The sequence below is a fragment of the Notechis scutatus genome, chromosome 4 (genome assembly GCF_049901735.1).
Source record: "Notechis scutatus isolate UNSWTSFEM ecotype Mainland chromosome 4, rNotScu1.2, whole genome shotgun sequence".
Lineage (NCBI taxonomy): Eukaryota > Metazoa > Chordata > Lepidosauria > Squamata > Elapidae > Notechis > Notechis scutatus.
The window spans coordinates 138069456-138091880 of NC_142012.1; the positions used below are offsets into that span (position 1 = coordinate 138069456).

Genomic DNA, 22425 nt, shown 5'->3' on the forward strand with positions numbered 1-22425 from the left:
CATCTTGCCCACAACAGTCTGGCTCCTCATTTTACTAACTTCAGTAGGATAGAACTTTGAGCCAGTGAGACTCGAACTGCCAAACTGCTGGCAGCTGGCAGTCAGCAGAAGTAGCCTATAGTACTGTAGTACTAATCACTGAACCATGTATGTTAAAATGCTTATACTGAAACTGTGAAAGCTTATGTAATCAATTACACAATATAGTTAACCTAAATTGTACTGCTGCTAGCTACACAGGGGAAGTGAGGTTCTAAATATCACGCTTAGAAAAAATACCTTCGATATACACAAATTCTTGTACTTCACCCTACTTTTCTTGGAAGAATATAGTCAAGATTTTATTCTTGTTTGGGGGAGATGGGCATAGATACACCATTTAGATTTAGATACATCATTCTTGACCTGAAGCTTAATATGAAAAGTTTAATTAAGTGACAATATCACTGCCCAGAGTTCTGGGAATTGGGTGGCCAATAGAATTATATTTCTTATTTAACTACTGCTTGGCCATATGAATATGTCTGTGCCTGAATGTGTGTATACATTAGGAAAATAATATTAACCAGTCAAAAATGCATATCAGTTAATGTGGCTTCCAAATTGAAGGCAGATTATATATTAAAAAGTTTTTATAGACCAAAGGCATTTTTAAAAAATATTGATAGGGCTCAGGCTACAGACAGTAGTATAGGCTTATTCGCTAACAGTTATTTTTTTCATCCTTCAGAATATTTGTACGCAGAAGCATTCTATCATTGTTTCTTACAGTATGAACTAGTTTTTCATCCAACTTGATATTTCATCAAAAACAGTGTTCTGTTTCCCCCAAGCATACCTGGCATGTCGGATAGAAGCAATAGCACTGCTGAAATCACTGTCAATGCTCCTGCAGTTGTAGAATTCTTCATAGGCTGGCCTAGATGAACCTTGATATTCAATGCGACTGATGCGACAGATCCCCACAATGAGAATGATCAACATCAGGACAAACGCTACACACAGGGCTCCAATTATGATATACAGAGAATGCCGAGGCATATTTGTCAGACTCTCAGCCACGTGCCCTGATTTCCACTGTAGATCTAGAAGAGTGGAGGAAAACAAAAAACCAATTGTAGCATTAATAGCACTTCCATTTCCCTGTGCCACAAAAGCTCATTCCATTTCACTCTCTGCATATTCTTTTGAAGGCATTCTAATCTGCATAAAGGTCTACAAATCTAGCAAGAACTACAGGTAGTTGACTCCTTGACTTATGACCAGAATTGAGATCAGAATTTCTAAGCAAGGTGATTGTTAAGTGAATCACGCCCAACCTTTTTTGCCACAGTTGTTAAGCAAATCACTGTAGTTGTTAAGTGAATCATAGCAATGAAGCAAACCCAGCTTCTCCCATTGACTTTGCTCGATAGAAACTGGCTGAGAAGATCACAAATGGAGATCTCGTGATCCTGGAATGCTGCAACCATTGTAAATACATGCCGGTTGCCAAGTGCCTGAATTTTGAACACATGTCTGTGGCAATGCTGCAACAGTCATAAGAGAATTGGTTGTAAATCATATTTTCAGTGCCAATATAACTTTGAACAATTGCTAAAGTCAAGGAAATCTATTTCTATATTACAAATTGCATATTTTTTGACTCCTCCTCTGCCACTGAAAAACTGACTTTGCATTTACTTGGTTATTCCTAAATGAAGTGAAGTAAGTAGATGATTTCTCACACCATGACTTCACTATCACTGAAACAGTTTCTACCACTTCTTCTCCTGCACACAGTTATATGTATGGTTTGTCCACCAAGTCTGAAAGTGACCTGTATTGTCCAAGACAATTATTGGAATTTCCAATTAAAACTGTATTTTCAGTTCTTGTTCTTTCTTATCTGCCAGGAATGAATCTGACAGGTAAGGTGGAAAAGTACTAGCAACTGATAATATTACCTAGTTAGGATAATGAAATGTCTTCAAGAAAATAAGCAAGCTCAGAGAGCACCAAGATGGAACAATAACTCAAATAAAGTAACGTTCCCTTTTGGGTTACATCTCACTGTTATTTGTAATCTGTATTAAACCTGTAAATTTTTAAAATATTGGATTAAACTAAGGTTTTGAACTTTTTGCCATCATAGATTATCAGCTTCAGTAGGCAATAAAGGCATATGGTCCTGGCAATCTCTTTCTTATAACTTGCATAATATTGTCATTACAATACATAATACTGAAGCACTGCATAGAATGCATTTTTCAAGGATTATTTTATGTCTCAGATTATTAAATCCAGCTTTCAGTCAGCCTATTGTCTATTACTGAAATAAATTGTCATTCACCCTTGGATTATTTCCAGGCTCATAACAAAACACACATTAGAAATGAAAAAAACAAAACCTTAACTACACCCCAGATGCTAACAAAACCTAATATAAATTTTACACAGCTACAAATATATATTTTTTAGCCTTTCCCATACTAATTATATTATGGATGAATTAATGGCCTTTTATCTGTTAAATTTAGGTGAATTAGGAAAACCTTATGTAGAATGTTGTTTTATTCTTTGGTTCAAACCTACTCAAAAATAAATAATGCCGTGAAAAGTCATAGAACTGAGGATGTAGAGATGAACGACTACTGCATGTCATTTCTTATAATGCAGCAGCTTGGAAGAATGAATTTTAAGACCAAGGGAGTTGTTTCCTCAAGCTTTTCATACCACTCCCCTGTAGTAAACATGGATTGGGGACGAGGTGCTGTATCTCTAGGTCTTAATTCATTTGTTCTATTTATCAGTAAGATAAAATGGAAAAAGATGAGCTATTTCTATTCAGTTGATCTGAACATGCAGATATTCATTAGAGAATCCCTAGTCAGCAACACAATACTTATCTCTTATAATTTATATTAACTTTTATGTTCTCCTTTTCTTGAAAACTAGACATCACCCCAAAATGCTATAAAGCATTGTTGTAAAGGAGAAGTCAGCGTTCCAGGCACAGGAATGTGGCAGCATGGAAGTTTCTGGTGCTAATATGGCTTCCAAAGCTGACAGGAGACATGAATGACTTGGATGCCTGCTGGTGATGTCGGTCTGGCTGGGGGAGCTGGCAGTTGGCAGGTGAGTCATCACTGGAGGGAGAGGTCCCTTGGGGACACGCTGGGATGAGGAGCAGGGATGCATTTTTCTTTGCAGTCAATGGCTCCCTTTGTTCCCCCTCCCCTCAGCACATTGGCAGGTAATTCCTCGGGTTAGCCAAGAAAGAAGAGGAAAGATTTCTGAGGGCAACAGTTATTGAACCAAGACAACTCAAATGGGATAACTTGCAGAATGCCAGGACCTATGCCCCATATCTAATTTTATCCAATTGAAGATTACAAACAAACAGGTATTAGAATTTTAGTAGTATATAGATGCAGGAAGATGTTGCCATAATTGTGTAATGAAAATTACATATGGACTAGCTTCTTTATTATAAATCATAAGCAAAAAATTGGAAAAAATTCTGGTTTTTTAGTTTAATATCATCTCATAAAAGTTATGTGGTACTTTTAAACTTCAGAAGGAGTGCTTTTCAACCTATATCAAAATGTCTATGCAATTTACAGGACAATTTTGCTTTAATTGGTTAATTAATGAAGTGGTTTAAGTTGAAATCACTTGCAAACTACCTATAGTTTATATACCAACACTATATCTCCCATTTATAATATCCTGAAATAAATAAAATTAAAAAGCAAGACAACTGTAAAAGAGTATCACTTTACAGTTTTTTCCAAATGCATGGAATATATACCCAATCACAGCTATTAAAAATCTGGGCAGAAAATAAAATATGCATTCCCAAGATATTTCTAACAGTGGTTCCTGAAAGCTTAACATAGATTAGATTAGACAGAGTATTCCAACATTGTAATGATCCATGCATGCTTTCTCAGAAGTATTTGCTATTTACTACCGCTTTTAAAAAATTTGCATTAATGTCTGGGACTATAATTTTGTAGGAAATCCTTTCCCAAGTCTTCAGGAATTTCAACTACATTCAGACATCAAGTCTGTAAAGAACTAGTTATAATATTATGGAAGACATACTGTGTAGAGTGTCTTATGATGACATTACAAACTCCTGTTAATTCTATTTGATTAAATACTAAAATAAATATGTTGCATAAAAACAATATTTCTGTGGTTCAATGTACTATGAGTAGTAACAAATACACTCACGTATTTCACAGTTTGCACCAACCCATCCACGTGGACAATGGCAATTATATCCATTCGGTTGGTCCACGCATAGTCCTCCATGGCGACAAGGGTTACTCTCACAGTCATTTATGTTGATGTCACATTCTTCACCTTAAAACAGGTAAGAAAGAGAGTTTTCTATTGCAACAGTAGAACATGATGTACATGATGATCTCTTTCTATATTATTTCGATTTGTAAATCTATTTCTATATTCGTATCTGTGACTAAAAAGTAAAATATTCCTTGTTAGAAGCAATTCACCTGTATTATTCTTTTTGTCAGCTATCACTTTCACTTCATATTATATGCTTCTAAAACAACAGCCCAAGATATCCCCAGGGTTGCATAGGAGATTAAAACAAGACTAAGGACAATATAGCCAAAAATCTGCATAGCAAAGCAATCAAACTTCTAGAAAAAAGCTTGAATGAAATAAGATTACTGTACTGTAATCAGAACAAAGCTTCTTTTCAAAATGTCTGTTTCAACAGAATTTTCTCTAAAGAATTATGAAGTAGGAAGATTTATTTTAAGAAATAAATTTCTGAAGCCATTGTTCCCAAATTGGTGCTTTCAGTTGTATTGGTTGCATTTCCCATACCTCTAGTCACTAGATTAGTTAGGTTTAATAATTTTCTCTGTAGAACCCTAGTTTCAAGGAGGCTGCTTTAAAGGACCAAAACAGATATGAGAGCAGAAATCTGTGGTAGGATTCCTTATCTTTTTGATACAGGTAGTCCTCAACTTATGACCACAATTGGGACCAGAATTTCCAATGTTAAGCAAGGAGGTTAAGTTGCACCCAATTTTATGAGCTTTTTGGGTTATTCAGCAGTTGTTTAGTCAATTGTGAGCTCCTTAAATGAATACAGCTTCCCCCATTAACTTTGTTTGTCAGAAACCCTCTGGGAAGGTCGCAAATGTGATCAAAAGATCCTAGAACATTGCAACCATTGTAAATATATACTGGTTGCCAACATTTGATCATGTGACCATGAAGAATGCCACAACAGTATAAATGTGAGGACTAATTGTAAGTCACTTTCTTCAATGGCATTGTAATTTTGGACAGTCACTAAACAAATGACCACTTGTACTTCAAAAAATGTCCTGAAGTATTGTCCTTGCCCCATATACAAAAACAAACAAACAAACCCTACCCAAATCTGAATCAACAAAGAATTGTGAAAAGTTTGTCTTGAAGCAGTAAATATGTCAATTAATTAAAAAAGAGATTAAAGAAACACCATAAATAAAAAGGATACAGTTGTAAATGGCAATCTTAATTGATTTCCCTTTATGGAAGATCTTCTCACTTTCATATACTTTTTACTATATGAATCAAAACATCACGAATATTGTTATTGCTATGTTTCTTTTAGTTCAGAATAAGGTACTGTTATCTAAAATGCCCACTAATTTGTTGGAATAAGTAGTGCAGGTGCACGTTAATACGTTTTACATTTAACTGAACACAGTTAAAACTGTAGAAATGATAGTAGATTTTAGGAGAAGCCCTCCTACAGTACCACCACTCACAATACTAGACCACACAGTAGCAATAGTAGAGACCTTCAAGTTTCTAGGTTCTATTATATCTCAAGACTTAAAATGGACACCTAACATCAAATACGTCATCAAAAAAGCACAACGAATAGCGTTCTTCCTGTGCCAACTCAGAGCTCAGACTTCCCAAGGAGCTGCTGATACAGTTCTACAGAGGAATTATTGAGTCTGTCATCTACACCTCTATAACTGTCTGTTTTGGCACTGCAACCAATCAAGACAAACACAGACTTCAACAGATAATTAGAACTTCAGAAAAAACAATTGCTACCAATCTGCCTTCCATTGAGGACCTGTATACTGCACAATCCAGAAAGAAAGCTGTGAAAATATCTACAGATCCCTCACATCCTGGACATAAATTGTTTCAACTTCAATCCTCAAAAAGACGCTATAGGGCACCACATGTCAGAACAACTAGACACAAGGACAGCTTTTTGCCCCATGCCAACACTCTACTAAACACCCAAACTATCTAAACAAGAGGTATTACCATAATTATGCTCATCTTCCCTATTACCTATCCCCTTATCTTCTTACAATTATAACTTCCTTGTTTATCACTATTGTTGTATGTACATTGACAGCTTATGCACTAGAAACAAATTCCTTGTGTATCTAATCACACTTGGCCCAAAAAGTATTCTATTCTACTTCTGCATTTTTATAAATATCTCTGCATATTGTGCAATTTCCAAATACGTACCTGTAAATCCAGGTGCACAGATACAGGTAGCATTTAGCCCTTCACTGTCACAAGTCCCACCATTCTGACAGCTGATGTTTACACAAGGATCTTTATATAATTCACAGTGTCTTCCTGAGAATAATACATGAAAAAAATATTTAGTTATAAAATTTGCAAGGCTTTCCAACTCTGAGTAGCATACAATATTAAAAGTAAATTGCATCAGAATGCATAAATATAGTGTATCAACATCTGACTGATAGAGAATATATTGCTTTTTACATGATCATAAAGTTTGTTCTAGGTTATTGTTTGGTTTCTTCTTCACTAGAATATTATGTTATAGAATTAAAAATTAAAATAATTAAAAACAATAAATACATAAATACATTTAAAGAAAACAAAAAACACCGGGCAGATTTGGTGGACCACTAGGTCTTTTTCTGTGTTTTTGTGATTCTAATATACACTCAATCATTATTTCTGATCATGCTCCAGTGATATTATATTTAACATTTAGCATACTCTCTTGAAGATGATATTGAAGAGTAAACCTGAAGTGGGTGATTTCTCAAACTTTTAGGTCCAGCTGCTGGGTATATACTGAACATTTTCAAGGACAGGAGGGGGAATAGTAGTGGTCTACACCAGTGATCCCCAACCTTTCTTATGCCGCGGCCCGGTATCCCCAACCTTTTTTATGGCGCGGCCCGGTACCGGCATCAGCTGGGCGCCGCCATCTTTTTTTGATGAAAAAGTGCTTCCGGTGACCTCTTTTTTTGATGAAAAAGTGCTTCCGGTGACCTCACCGGAAGCACTTTTTCATCAAAAAGATGGCGGCTCAGCGCTTCCAGTGAGCTTTTCTGGGTAGAAATGGCTTTCACCCAGAAAAGCTCACGCTGCGCCGCATCTTTTGATGAAAAAGTGCTTCCGGTGAGCTTTCTACCCGGAAAAGCTCACCGGAAGCACTTTTTCATCAAAAAAAAGATGGCGGCGCCAGCAAACCAGCGGCCCGGTAGGACTTGTTCCACGGACCGGTACCGGTCCGCGGACCGGTGGTTGGGGACCCCTGGTCTACACTTTCAAAAGAAGGGTGCAGGTTTATGGTTTTGACAGCCCACAACTGACCAATTTACTTTGCTATCTCTGGAATCACAACCAGCAATTCAACAAGAGGTATTTCCTTCCTCTTTTTGATCAGCATTCAAAACTCTTCGTTTCTTTCTTTCTTTTTTGTGGCAAACATAACATATGCACACAAACTGCTCATTAGATGTGTACGCTTTTTAAAAACCATAATACTCCTCTCTGAATGACAAACTGCTTCTATTTGCATATTCAATTGCTACTTTCCATTTCAAATCATTTTCTTTTTAGGTCAGAGACCAATCTTTGTCCTAAACAGAAAATTTCATTAATTGTGTTCCAGAGTCAAGGCAATTATCAATTTACCATTTTTAATTTAGGCCACGTAATATAATAGTCTAAGGGGAAAATGCTGTTGCATCCAAAGCTGTTTAGCACTAGAGTCTGAAATGTCCACAAAAAAATTTATCTGGCAAATTGTGAACTTTAAATTATGCACATACATTTATTAGGTGGATTTACAGTCATCTATAAATCAATTTATATTAAAATATAGTATTGCTCACCTTCATACTCAGGAAGACATGTACAGTCATAGCTATTGACAAGGTCTCGGCAGGTAGCTCCATTCTGACAAGGGGCTGAAAGACACTCATTATATTCCTCTTCACAGTAAAGACCATGGTAACCTAAGGCACAACAGAAATAAAAAAGAATATATGCTGCAAACACCTTTGTCAGAAAATGTAGACTTCTTCTCCTAAATGGGATAAAATCGCTATTTATAAAAATGCCCAGATATAGCTTTAAAATACTTCTGAATGAAAAAAATGGGATCTTAAATAGACCTTCTTGTCTATTTTATATGTTAAATAACTACAAATACATTTATCTCTTATAGAAGAACTTCACAAGCTTTATTAGAAATCAGAAACTATTCAGTTTCCAGTGCAATAATATTTTTGCAGAAATCATTCCTCCATTGCAATTGGCATAATGTGAAGTATGTAGAAAAGATAGTGAGATCATTTTATCTTGAAATAGCTCACACACCACCATATAATTCAATGGAGAATGTTTAGATGTACATAAAGATTCATAATCAAGTTTTCTCATCCTTGAGGCAGATAAAGACAGGAAACCATGAATGTACAGTTACAATTCTACCATTGCACAACAGGTCGATGGTCACTAGAAAAAGCAAGAAAGCTATTTCACAGTTTAGAAAGTGTTACTAATGTGTTTGACCAAAATTCAGTTAGCATACAAGGTGCACAGTTGTTCAATAAACTATGCTGATTGCACATTCACAGTCTGAGTTCATATATCACATTAAGCCACAATGTGGTTCGTCTGCTTATGGGTTAACACACTTTCTGATAGCTAGGCACTATAATTAATGATACATGTTTTGTGGCAAGCATTGTGTGAACCCAGCCAATTATGATTTATTCAAAAAAATCATAGCTAAAGAAGCTTCACTAGCATGATGTCTGAAGTAGGTCACATTATTTTTTAATACTATTTTTTTAAATTTTCCACCACATATTGGCTATGTTTACATATCACCCAAAGCATTACTATATGCCATGTGAACTCAGTTGTGGTTTGTGAGATAAGTATAATTTATCCAGAGTAACATAGGGAAGGTAATAATTGCTTAGCATAATAACCATTCATAAAGTACGATTTTATTCCTATCAACACTGACCTAATAGTGTTTCCACATATATGGGAGCAACACTAACTAACCCTTATAGTAGCACAATTATACCTTTATCAGTTTAGTTCAGGATTTCCTTGCTAGCTCTATTTGAGCAGCTGTCATCCCAGATGAATTGTGGCTGTCATTGCACTTATTGGATATTACATTTCAGCTCCAGGTCACTGTGTATATTTAAGTGAATAGAACTTTCATTTTTCACACATATCATTCATGCAAGATATTTTGCAACTAAAATGTGAAACCACCACTATCAATAAATACAGTGGTGTTATTTATTTTTCTTCAGTAAAAAATGGAGTGAATTAAAATGACCGCCCCAACGCAATTGTACACATATATACATAGGGATCCCCAAACCATTCCACTCTCCCAATTATACATAAACACAGACACAGAATCCTACAAATTCTACTCCTCAAAGCATTTTCTTTATATTAGAATACTCCCTAGAGAAGTTGGGGGAGAAATTAGTAACTCCTACAATAAAAGTAGATTCTCTGGGTACCAATATGATAAAGTGAACAAGAAGGAGAATATACACTTGTCAAAAAAATTAAGGGAACACAAAAATAAGACATCCTAGATCTGAATGAATGAAATATTCTTATTAAATACTTTGTTCATTACATAGTTGAATGTGCTGACAACAAAATCACACAAAAATTATCAATGGAAATCAAATTTAGCAACCCATGGAGGTTTGGATTTGGAGTTACACTCAAAATTAAAGTAGAAAAAAACACTACAGGCTGATCCAACTTTGATGTAATGTCCTTAAAACAAGTCAAAATGAGGCTCAGTAGTGTGTGTGGCCTCCACGTGCCTGTATGACCTCCCTACAACACCTGGGCATGCTCCTGATGAGGTGGCGGATGGTCTCCTGAGGGATCTCCTCCCACATCTGGACTAAAGCATCCCCCAACTCCTGGACAGAGTATGGTGCAACGTGGCGTTGGTGGATGGAGAGAGACATGATGTCCCAGATGTGCTCAATTGGATTCAGGTCTGGGGAACGGGCGGGCCAGTCCATAGCATCAATGCCTTTGTCTTGCAGGAACTGCTGACACACTCCAGCCACATGAGGTCCAGCATTGTGCATTAGGAGGAACCCAGGGCCAACCGCACAAGCACATGGTCTCACAAGGGGTCTGAGGATCTCATCTCGGTACCTAATGGCAGTCAGGCTACCTCTGGCGAGCACATGGAGGGCTGTGCGGCCCCCTAAAGAAATGCCACCCCACACCATTACTGACCCACTGCCAAACCAGTCATGCTGGAGGATGTTGCAGGCAGCAGAACATTCTCCACAGCGTCTCCAGACCCTGTCACGTCTGTTACATGTGCTCAGTGTGAACCTGCTTTCATCTGTGAAGAGCACAGGGCGTCAGTGGTGAATTTGCCAATCTTGGTGTTCTCTGGCAAATGCCAAACGTCCTGCACGGTGTTGGGCTGTAAGCACAACCCCTACCTGTGGACATTGGGCCCTCATACCACCCTCATGGAGCCTATTTCTGACCGTTTGAGCAGCCACAGGCACATTTGTGGCCCACTGTAGGTCATTTTGCAGGGCTCTGGCAGTGCTCCTCCTGTCCCTCCTTGCACAAAGGCGGAGGTAGTGGTCCTGATGCTGGATTGTTGCCCTCCTACGGCCTCCTCCATGTCTCCTGATGTACTGGCCTGTCTCCTGGTAGCACCTCCGTGCTCTGGACACTACGCTGACAAACACAACAAACTTTCTTGCCACAGCTCGCATTGATGTGCCATCCTGGATGAGCTGCACTACCTGAGCCACTTGTGTGGGTTGTAGACTCCGTCTCATGCTACCACTAGAGTGAAGGCACCGCCAGCATTCAAAAGTGACCAAACCATCAGCCAGAAAGCATAGGAACTGAGAAGTGGTCTGTGGTCACCACCTGCAGAACCACTCCTTTATTGGGGATGTCTTGCTAACTGCTTATGCTTTCTACCTGTTGTCTATTCCATTTGCACAACAGCATGTGAAATTGATTGTCAATCAGTGTTGCTACCTAAGTGGACAGTTTGATTTCACAGAAGTGTGATTGACTTGGAGTTACATTGTGTTGTTTAAGTGTTCCCTTTATTTTTTTTGAGCAGTCTATTATATTTTATTTTATTCTGTACTCTTCTCTTAACACAGAACTGAGATAAAAACTTCCTGTATTAATATTAATTAGACTGTTCTGTTACTGATATAGGACAACAGATATAAAATATTTTTACTTTTTATTCTCTACCACTAACATCTAATGTGAACAAAAATAAATAAATAGCAGCTTTTTTTTTTTTTTTAAAAAGCCACTTGAAGTCTCAATCTATGAGTAGAATGTTGGACTATGAATATGCATTGCAGAACAGAATAATGTATACTTTTCATGATCATCCTACTGACTTCAGTGAAATTCTGAAGAGCAAGAGAAATCTTGGGAAGAAAAGTAAATGGAGCTCCTTGTCTTAAAAAATCAGCAAACTTCCAAACATTTATTTGTATAGTACAGACACAGTATGAATCCGGTAATATGGTGGTCATTGGAGCAGAATGCACTTTCTACCTTACATAGAATATATACATAGCTACACACTGGGCCCTTTAGTAGAAACTATGCAATTCCATCTAGAGAATAGAAACCAGACAATAACTCTGTAATTCTATCTTGATTTCCTATTTATGGATTAAACACTACAAAATATTCTTAATGTAGTTCATATCATATCTATCTGAATTATTTTGATTGGATCAAGATATTTTACTCTTGGAAAACGGCTACATATTTAACAAATATTAATTTTGAATACAAGCAGGTAAGCTTTATAGGGCAATTGGACACTGATCAGGTTACATCGATACAGAAATGCCTTTTTCTCTCCGCTAGAGGGCGTCTTCACCCTATTACAGTTTTTTCAAAAAAGGAGGTCACAAAAATGTATTCCTCTGCTACAGAGAAACTGAATCCTGATCTTTTGAACTCAATTGCAAAACCAATATGAAATGCCACCGCAGATGAAATGCAAGGGACATTTGTCCTCCATAAAACTTTAAATTACTGGTGCTTTTTTTAAAAAAAAACAAAAACCTTTCCAACTGGGTTAAGTAGAGAAATGTTTGTAAGAGATTTTTAAAAACTCAGAGCTGTCCTAACCCTTTCCTTTGCAGAGTAATGTTTGCATATACTGCTCTCAATTACAACAGTACAATTTTGCCTTTGGGAGGAAAAATAGAAGATAAGAAGTACAGTATTTGCACACGTGACAGAGAGGGCCCAAAATTCCTCCTCACCTTCAAGCACAGTTTTATAGAAAAGAGGTTAGAGACCCTGAAGAAATGAAAGTACAGGCTGTTCACAGAATATGCCTTCCCTTAACCAGCATGACTTTTACTGATTGCATGGCTAGAACTATCAGCTCATTCACATTTTGCTGTTCTTTTGTTTATTTGATACACAATAAACATTGTCGCCATATTGTTACCAACTTTGTTAATAACAAGATGGCAACAGAGGGGTTAAGGTATGTTTGTTTAACCAGTCTAGCTGTTTGAAGAGAAGGATTAGGGGAAAATGATAATTGTCTTCCAGTACTTGAGGGTGGTCACAGAGAAGAGGAGATTGACTTATATTCCAAAGGACAAATGGACAAGAAGTAATGGGTGGAAGCTCGTTAAAGAGAAATCCAACCTAGAAGTAAGGAGAAGTTTTCTGACAGGGAGAACAATTAATCATTGGAATAGCTTGCCTTGTAGAGTTGTGGGTGTTCCATTCCTGCAGGTTTTCAAAAATAGACTGGACAGTCATTTGAGCAGGGTGGTATAAGGCCTTCTGCTTTGAGCAAGGGCTTGGATTAGAAGACCTCTGAGATTCCTTTCAGCCCTATTATTATTTGACATTCTATCTTCTATTCTAGAAGTGTAGCAAGTGGGTATTCTTATTTTCCTAAGTGGCGCTATAATTATTTGAGTGTCTATTAAAGTAAACCATTGTAATGTTGAAAGAACTAACAAGGCAATTGGTGAAGAAAGCTCAGCTCGGGATAGAGAGTTGACAGAATGAAGAGCTGTACCTGAGAAGGCACGCAAGGTCTGAAGAGGCTGTAGCTTGTTGGGAGAACATAGAATGAAGTTGTCCCAGACAGAAATAAGAAAGAAAGAGATTTGGGGCTGAGAACTGCAAGGAAGCAGGAATCCTAACAAGCTATTGAAGAAGTTAGAAGAAGTGGATTGGAGGTTTGCAATAACTGCCCTGTGGAAGTGGAATTCACTTTGCATTACAAAACATCCATGTTTTATTTCCTGGGAAAGGGGTAAGATAATATTAGTGGTAGACAGAGAGAGATGTGGCAAAAGATAGACATTCCAAGGGTAGAAAATTTGAAAACATAAACTCTAACTCTAGCATCCAAATACATTTTCAATAAATCTAGCACCATCCACCACAAAACTGTGGACAAGCTGATCTGGTGTGCAATACAGAGACCTATTGGCAATTAGATGAGGAAGGAGTGCTAATCTTCACTAAGATCCATGTAGCTGGTTCACACATCTTAAACTCTAAATTGAGAAAGGTGAACTGGAGAACATGTTGCAATTTGGCAGCCCCTGGTGGACTCATGGCTCCTTTCAGAAATGTTAATGGAGGCTATGGGCAGAAGGACCTTGCCCAGCTTGACTGGAACACATTATGAAGATATGCTAAAGATGGTAACTCATCTCTCACCTGGATCAATTTACAAGGGATGTCCACCCAGAAACTTCTACTGGTACTAAGTCCAACAGTTTTGTTTTTACTATACAGGGTACTTTCATTATTGCCACTACTGCTATATAATATTGCGGCAACAATATGGCTCAGGCCTGGGTATCTAACTTTACCAATTAAATTCTGCCCATTCCATCAAAGTGAACAGAGAATACCTAATGAGGATTCTCAAATGCCACAAAGTGCAATAAAAAAGATATGAATAGGATGATCTACTCGTCTCCCCTTTGAAACAGCCTTCTCTGTAATGCAAATATATTTTCCAATTTTCATTTCCATCCGAAAATTAGTTAAAACAGTTGTGGAAGACATTTGGAGACTAATTAATTATGATTTTGTAACACAGTTCAATGCTTTAATGTTTTGATGATTGTGATAATTAGGGATAATTAGTTTTATCCTGTTAAGATTTTGCTTTGGTGGTATTATTGTTGTTCTTATATACACAATTTAAGAGTCTTTTTAAATTGAAGAAATATGTAAAATATATAAACAAAATTATTAAAAACATAAATATTTTAACACTCCCTTTTGTCCCTTTTAAAGAAACCATTGAATTGTAGTATATGTCACAGTTTATTGGTGTGGTCTCATCATGCTGTGTCTGTTCAAAAATAACTCTCATTTAATCCAATGGGACCTACTCCACATATAACACTACAATCAATATAAGTGCAATTATTCCATTTCTCTCTGGTGTTACAGAAATTCTGCTATGCTTAGTCACCAGAATCATTGAAAAGCAAATCTTATTCCAGCTTTCATGCTCATTCAGCAATAAATATGTTGTGGAGGGAAAGACCAGAAAAAGCATCCAGTCACAATATTTAAATTCTAAACTGCTGGTTCATCACTGAATATTCATCAGTATGGTTATTTATGGTTTTTAGAAGCTTCTTCAAACTTGTCACTGTATGTCTGTATATATACAATATACAATATATATATGAAAATCCTTCAGTAAAATCAGGGTGAATAATATGCAAGTAGTTACATCATAACCACACAATTCCATACATTCTGCTGTCCTCTTCCTATCAAGGCATTCTTTTATATGACATGCAGTAAATCTTTTGCCTCTATACCCATTACAGATTTGTCAGTATGTCTCACATCTTCAAAATGCTTCTGAATCATTTTTCATAACTTCCCTTTAGCAAGTATTTCATAATCGAACACTGTCAAGCAATCCATCTGTCAGGCAACATTAGTGACCAAATTGGTCTTAAAACCTAGTTAACATCTTATTTTCCATGCAGCAGGTAACAAATCTGTTTCAATTCACATACTGGCTTTTTCATATCAACCACTTTGCAATCTGGGATTTAAACAACCCTCAAAAGACATACCCATTTTTAGTAACTTTTGTGAAGGACCTTCTATTTGTAGAAGTGTGACATAGACATGTATATTACAAATTACATAAATGTGTAATAATGAAATTATCTAACCCCAATCCTTTCATTTCTGTGACAGATAAAATCAAAGATATTGTAAGTTTTATATTCCACCAATATGATGACAGTATCAGTCATGGCGCATATGATGGACGGGCCAGGACATCCTACTTTTCCCCTAAAATCTATTCCCCAAACACTTCTTTGAGCAATCATAGCTTCTATAAGCCATGGAATAAAATATATAGTTTCATGTTATTAGGGAAAGGTGCATCTTCAAGGAAAATTAAGGGGCAGAGTTTTTGATTAGCACAATGAACTGAAATGGGATTATAAAAGGGGTGTAAAAGGGATTATAAAATTAATGATATCAGGTACTGATAAACTTGGTAGTGAAACAGACTACAGAAAAGGCAAAACTTCAAGGAGACAATGGGAACTACCCAATCCTGATATATTTAGGGGCTGATTAAAATCTGTTTTTAAAATGCCATCAGAGGTGTAATGAATCATTCAGGTGTATGCATTTGTGGAGAAAAAATATTAACATGAATCTAGATACAGTACGTAACTTGTGCTCCATTCTAAGACAGCGTTCTTATGCAGATACTCATTATTAAATGTACAGAAAAATAATGTAGGCATTGTAGCTCTGCATGACAGTTTTTTAAAAATTAATTTTTTGATTTTTGCTTTAGAAAAAAAAGGTCAGATATTCTCATCGAATTCCATTTCTAAGATGCCATTTACTTTTCGCTTCAAACAACAGAAATAGTGGCTGCTTCATACAGCTCACAATCAAACCATTTGTGTATGTAACAGTGAATAGGTACAGTATAGTTCTTCATATCACTAGTTGAAAGTTATCTTTAGGCTATGATACTGTTGACACCTGTTATACATGAAGGATTGTTCACAGATCAGAAGTTTTTCAAACTACCCCAAAGTCTTTGAAAGTACAGGAACTCAGGAGTTTCTCCACTAATCTTTCAAAACATTCATACAGTATGAATCTTATATGAGTGTTTGCTGGTGAGTTCTCCATCACTGTAATCTAATTGCTTATTATACTTGTGCACTTGTTGACTTTTAAAGAGAGAAGAGATGGATAAGTGGGCTAAAAATAGTTAAATACTATCTAAATATTTTTCCCAATTTTAATTCCTCCATATCCAAAGAATAATTGTAGCTAAAGAAACTAAGAATAATTGTATTTTCTTGTCCCATAAGAAATACCTTCAAAAATGCCACTGTCCACAAGCAGATATGCACAAAACAGGGCTTTTTTCATGCCTATATTGTAAATATAACTAACATGCCACTTCAATAGAAAGGCAAAGTAATCTTAATTCAAAGCTAGTAGCATCTTGGAAGATGCTGCACAGCCATATATTCAGAGAAGAACTGTAAAAAAGTCAAATAACTTTTTATGATTATTTTAATTCATGACATATCAACTAGGCCCTATGACAGGGCTTGGCTGCTGTGGTAGATGGCCATCTGTGGAGAGAATTGCTCCCTCTTTTCCTGGATCTTTTCAGAATTGGAAGATATTAGGCTCTACTGTGTGATTCATAAAAGAGGGCTAAGCTCTTTGATGTAGGTTGTTTATGTCTTTAGAACTGCTTGTATTTCTAAAGTCTAATTTCTTTAAATTTAAGATCAGTGGTACCTAGTCAACTACAATTATAAATCAAAATATGGTAGTCTGGCTGGATCTTACCTAGTGCTTAGGACCAAGATACGAAAACCTTTTGTCCTTCCAGATATTGCTGAACTGTAACTCTCAATATCCCCTATTGGGGGGAAAGGGCTTTAACTCGTGAAAAACGCTGAACATATTTTTCACATTAAGAACCTTGAAAAACATCAATGAAGTATCACAGTTCTTCAATGTCTGAAGGGCTTGTAAGAATGTATGTAAGTACTTTTCCCTGTAAATGAACAAAACAGGAAGAATTGGCCTCATATAACTCATTTTTACATTTGAAGTAAGGACACTTCTGAAATTTCAATGGCAATCTTTCACTGAAGACTTTTTAACCATGTGGACAAACTTAAAAATGAATTTTTAAAAAAGGACACAAAATATGCCCAATTTTGAAAATTCTTGCCTTTAAGAAGCAAGGGTAAGGTAAATACCAATATCCTAAATTGAACTTGAAAGATAATTAGGGATATTTTAATACTAAGTAAGAAATGGTATCCATTTATGGTCCCTTATAACAGCTTATTTTGAAATAACTGAAATGTCCAGATTATTTCCAAAGACAATCCTACATTACAGCTCATTACAATACTTAACAATTAAAGGTCGCACAATGGACAGGATCAATACAAAGCTCTTCCAGATGAGCCCACTGATGATTATTATGAACATAATCAGCCTATTTTAAATTTCTCTTTTGTTTGGTTTCTCTGAGTGACATGATAGGAAGTCAGTAATTCAGCAAAAATGTAGATAACATACAATGATGCAAATACATTATTGGCAACAAGTATCCAACAATATTCTACACTTAAACATTGTTTAAAATGCTTTCCTCTAATTATCTGCTCATTTTTCCCATCTGGAATAGAAGGATTTTCATAGTGTGTAGTATGTCACATTCTGCAAACATACATCTTGCCCTAAGCTATTCCTCTAGTTCACATCACTATTCGGAGAAAGAGAAAGAGCACCATGAAACAATTGGCAGCTTGCTTGCAGATAATGTCCAAACAATTACTTGGTAGGGCTAGTAATTCCTTTACACATTAATCTGCTTTAAATGTCCTTTTGAATCAAGTTATTACAGTTCTTATTGTAAAATACAGTGTCAAGTGCCTTACAAGGATGCAAAACTCACCCAGACTTTATGTAATGAGTTTAATAGTTACAACTAGGGGTGGAAGTGCAGAATCTTGAGAGTTGAAATAGAAACCCTCCAGTTATGTTTTATTAGTCAGCTCATTAAAGCAGGCCTCTTGGAAGCTTCTGAATTTCTGAATTGACTAGGGCCATATCTAACTGCTCTGTTTACTGTCTTTCAGGTGGACCCCTGGTAGAGGGGAGCTGCCTGTCGAGTCCGGTTCAGGGCTCGCCATTACAAAGGGGGAGATGAGGAAGCAGCTTACCGCAGGCTAATGGAGAGACGTAGAGAGGGGGGACCCCAGCAACACACAGCCAACGGCACTGAAGCATCCTGCAAGCAACAGCTGATGGGCACAATTCACAGCTTGATGGGTGCGGATTCAAATTGACCGGTGCGGAGTTAAATCAGCCAGGAGCTGCCGGCATGCCTTGGCCCGGGACACAGGAAGATGGCTAATGAGATTTGCAGTGACTGGATGGGAGGGGAAAGGACAGACATGGGGGCGGGCTGCCCTGGGGCGGGACCACCAGATGTATGGACTAAGGACTGACTAAATAAAGGTAGCGCTGGAAGGCAGAGTTCCCAGTGCTAACTTGGCATGGGTGTTCCCAACTCATCGCATTTTGCTGCTCTATGTCTCTGTAAAGAAGCTGGATTAAAGACTGATATTGCCTCTGATAGTATTCATTTGAAATCTCTTACTTTAACTGCGTTGGAGAGCCAAGAGGCGGCTGAGAACTTCTTTCTCCCAATCTGCTGAAGCAATGGGTTATGAATCTATTTCTTTTATAAACCAGAAATGACTTATTCTATTAATTGTTTGAGTCCAGATATATACTCCTCCTTCTCTCAATTTCAGCACAATTTTTATAGAATTTCTGATTGTAGTTCTGAGCAAAGCCAATGAACATTTTGATGTTCCTGAATTTCAAATTTAATTCTGTTTTTAAAGGGACGTGTCTAAGTGTATGAAATGCTCATGGGCATACTTCCAATAATCATTTTAGAAAACTGAACACAGAGGCTGGCAACAGAAGAGAAATTGAAAAAGATAAGACAAATTAAGTGGGATTCTGAGTATATGCTAAAGAGAATGCTGCAAGATGAGAGAAACTTCATGTTTGAAGGCAGCCTAAGTTATCAGAAATTAGATAAAAAACTAAATAAAGTTAGCTCGCATTAAAATTCAATGAGGTTCAACTAGCTGTATAATGATCCAACTCAGTCTATCATGCTAAATTACTTGTTCATAAAACCTACAAGTCCATGGATTTTATGTAAGGTAGTGACAATTTAAAATGTGATTTAATTTTCTGTGAACATAATTTAATGTACAGCTATGATCACTTGATTCAGGTGTTTTTAACTCCTTTGACAAATACCTGCCTGCCTACAATTATGAATAAATCTTTCAGACAAAGGATATACCATACTGAGAGTAATTTGCATGTCCAAGTGCTCAATCTATTTCTTTCATTAAACATAGACTGCATAAATGTTATTTAAATTAATATTTAAAAACCAGCTTTTCGGGACACATATATTAAACAGGAAAATAAAAATACTTTTAATTAGATATTTCTAGCAAAGAAGATATGAAAGAATATGACAAGAACTTACATACCTGGAATACAGAGACATTTATAACTTGTTCCAACACTGCGACAAATGCCATGAGCACAAGGATTCAGAGCACAGAAGTCAATCAGGTGAGCACAGGTAGGTCCTGTAAAACCTGGACTGCAGCTGCAAGAATAGGAGACTCGATCTGTATAACAGGTCCCATTGTTCTGGCAAGGAAATGAAGCACAATAATCGACTTTGTCTGTACAAGTTGGTCCCAGGAATCCTAAAAAGACACAAATGGACCTAATTTGTAGGCTCTCTTCAAATTCTAAGCAAGTATTTGTCAGGAGCAAATAACCAAGAATAGCAGTTGAGTTCAAAGCACTAACAGTTTATTCTTGCCACCTATGCACAAGAACCTGAGCAACTAACAGCTCAAGCTAAATTAGTGTTAGATAAGAGTCAATAGGATTCACAGTATAGGTGTGTGTGAGCTTAAGCAGAATGTTATGAATAAAATTATCTTAAAATGCAAACTGATACATAGTGAGATACTAATATTTGGCAGTAAATTGATATTATATTGCTGAAAACCCAAAACATTTTGTACCTCTGTTAAAGAAAGATTTTTTAGAAATATGTCATACTATATTATTCTGTTGTCATAAGAAATATATACATGAAAGCAACAATCAGTTAAGTTCATACCACTCCGCTGTTTCTTAATAGTCTAAAGCACAGGTGTCAAACTCGATCACATCACGTGACATATCATGACGTATCGTGGCTTTTTTGCCTTTGTGGAGCTGGGGTGGCGTGGCCTGTGCGTGACATATCCGGCCCTCGGGCCGCCAGTTTGACAGGCCTATTCTAAAATAACCTTACCATTTCATATCAAGGACAAGCTAAGACACAAGTTATAGTAGAAATGGAAATGAAGAATTATTTTTTTTGTTTTAAACAGATGCTAGTTGTTTGAAATGATGAGATGGCCAAATAGAATAAGGGATAGCAAAGTAAAAAGAGTTGTAATTTTCAGTTCCTCTAACAGATTGTAAATTCGTAGTCACTACATCATCTAAATGGAATATCCTTTACATATTTAATTTCTGCAGGGAATTCTGGGAAATCTTTGGACCAGGTTTGGTTAAACACCAGAGGATTTTAGAAGTGGATGATTAACCAACAACCATTAATAGACATTAACAGAACATGAGTCCCGATATGAGATCAAAAGGACTGGAGTGATATGAAGAATAACATGCACATAGTAGAATACATCCCCACCGCCCCTATATAAAATTATATAAGAGTATTAGAAATTCTAGAAAAATCCTCAAGTTATTCTTTATAGCAGCATATGTCTGCTACCATAATGATGTTTTCCAAAGAATCAAACCCAGTGATATCCCCAAATAGATTTCTTCCTTCTCACTCCCTTTTAATCCTATTAATTGCCTCATACAGTGTCTCAACCATATTTATTATGGTTTGAGCCAGCAGTTGGATGTTAGATGAAAAATAATTTTAAAATGTACGTTAGTTTCAAAGCCTCAGTCTCAGTCAACTGGAAAATGACACAGAATTATAAAAATCAAAAAGGAAAGCTGAATGAAATACAACTATTCTCATCAATATATTGTACAGTTGAAAAAAGTACTCAACAGGAATTACAGAAATTTGTAACCAGGAATTGCTTAATATGAAACATATCTTTATGGATTATTTATTACACTATTTGTAGTATCCTTCTTCTCTAATTTAATTGCTTCAAAAAATTACTTTCCACTTTGGCTCAAAATAGTGGTTTGTAACCTATTGATCTTAGGTTTATGATATACATTTGTCATGCTCTAAGAATCCTTTATTATCTCTTGTTTATTATTGTTTCTGGTCATGAATTTTATGTTCCAATTAAGCTATTGGGAAAAATATGAAAAGCTCAGTAGAACTTACTTTTTTTTCCTGGATAACACAATAAAAATGCCCTTTTTATGACCCTGTAATCCTTTAATTCAGGGTTGAGTCTGGATGACTGGATGGAGCTGAGCATTTATTGGCCAGATGTGTTTCCTGACAACACGCATAGTTCACAGCAGATATTCTTTCTTAGGAGATAAATATTTGCCACTACCTAGGTTTGAACTCCTAACCTTCCAAGTGTGAGATAAGCATCTTCACCACTAGGTCACCATGCTGCTTTCTGTGGATAACACACTGCTAGGAACTAATCCTTAAATTAAAGGGCTTGCATTTCTTAAGAGATTGATAACTCTTATTATCAAGGCTATCATCAGGACAGCAGGATTTGGAAGGTATAAGGGATTTTTGACTTTACAAATTTCAAGTTCTTCACCCGTACTCTTCATCCTTCTGAAAAGTGGGAAATCCCTGTGACGCTCTCTAATACATACTTACTATATATATATATATAAAACTATCCTTCAGACAAATCACAGAGATAGATCCATACTGAGCAATCTAAACTAAATAGAAAATTGTTCTTTTTTTCCAATGCCACAATTTCT

The 22425-nt window shown here is 36.5% G+C and overlaps 1 protein-coding gene across 1 annotated transcript in view; it reads right to left on the reverse strand.

Annotated features, from left to right (window-relative positions):
* DNER (delta/notch like EGF repeat containing) overlaps positions 1 to 22425 on the reverse strand; it is a 125996-nt gene that overhangs the window by 1293 nt on the left and 102278 nt on the right. Inside the window, exons 8-12 of the mRNA XM_087965095.1 lie at positions 19956 to 20180; positions 8151 to 8273; positions 6517 to 6630; positions 4222 to 4353; positions 839 to 1085 (exon numbers count right to left, since the gene is read on the reverse strand). Coding sequence (XP_087821221.1) covers positions 839 to 1085; positions 4222 to 4353; positions 6517 to 6630; positions 8151 to 8273; positions 19956 to 20180 — 841 coding nt within the window. The remainder of the gene's footprint in view (positions 1 to 838; positions 1086 to 4221; positions 4354 to 6516; positions 6631 to 8150; positions 8274 to 19955; positions 20181 to 22425) is intronic.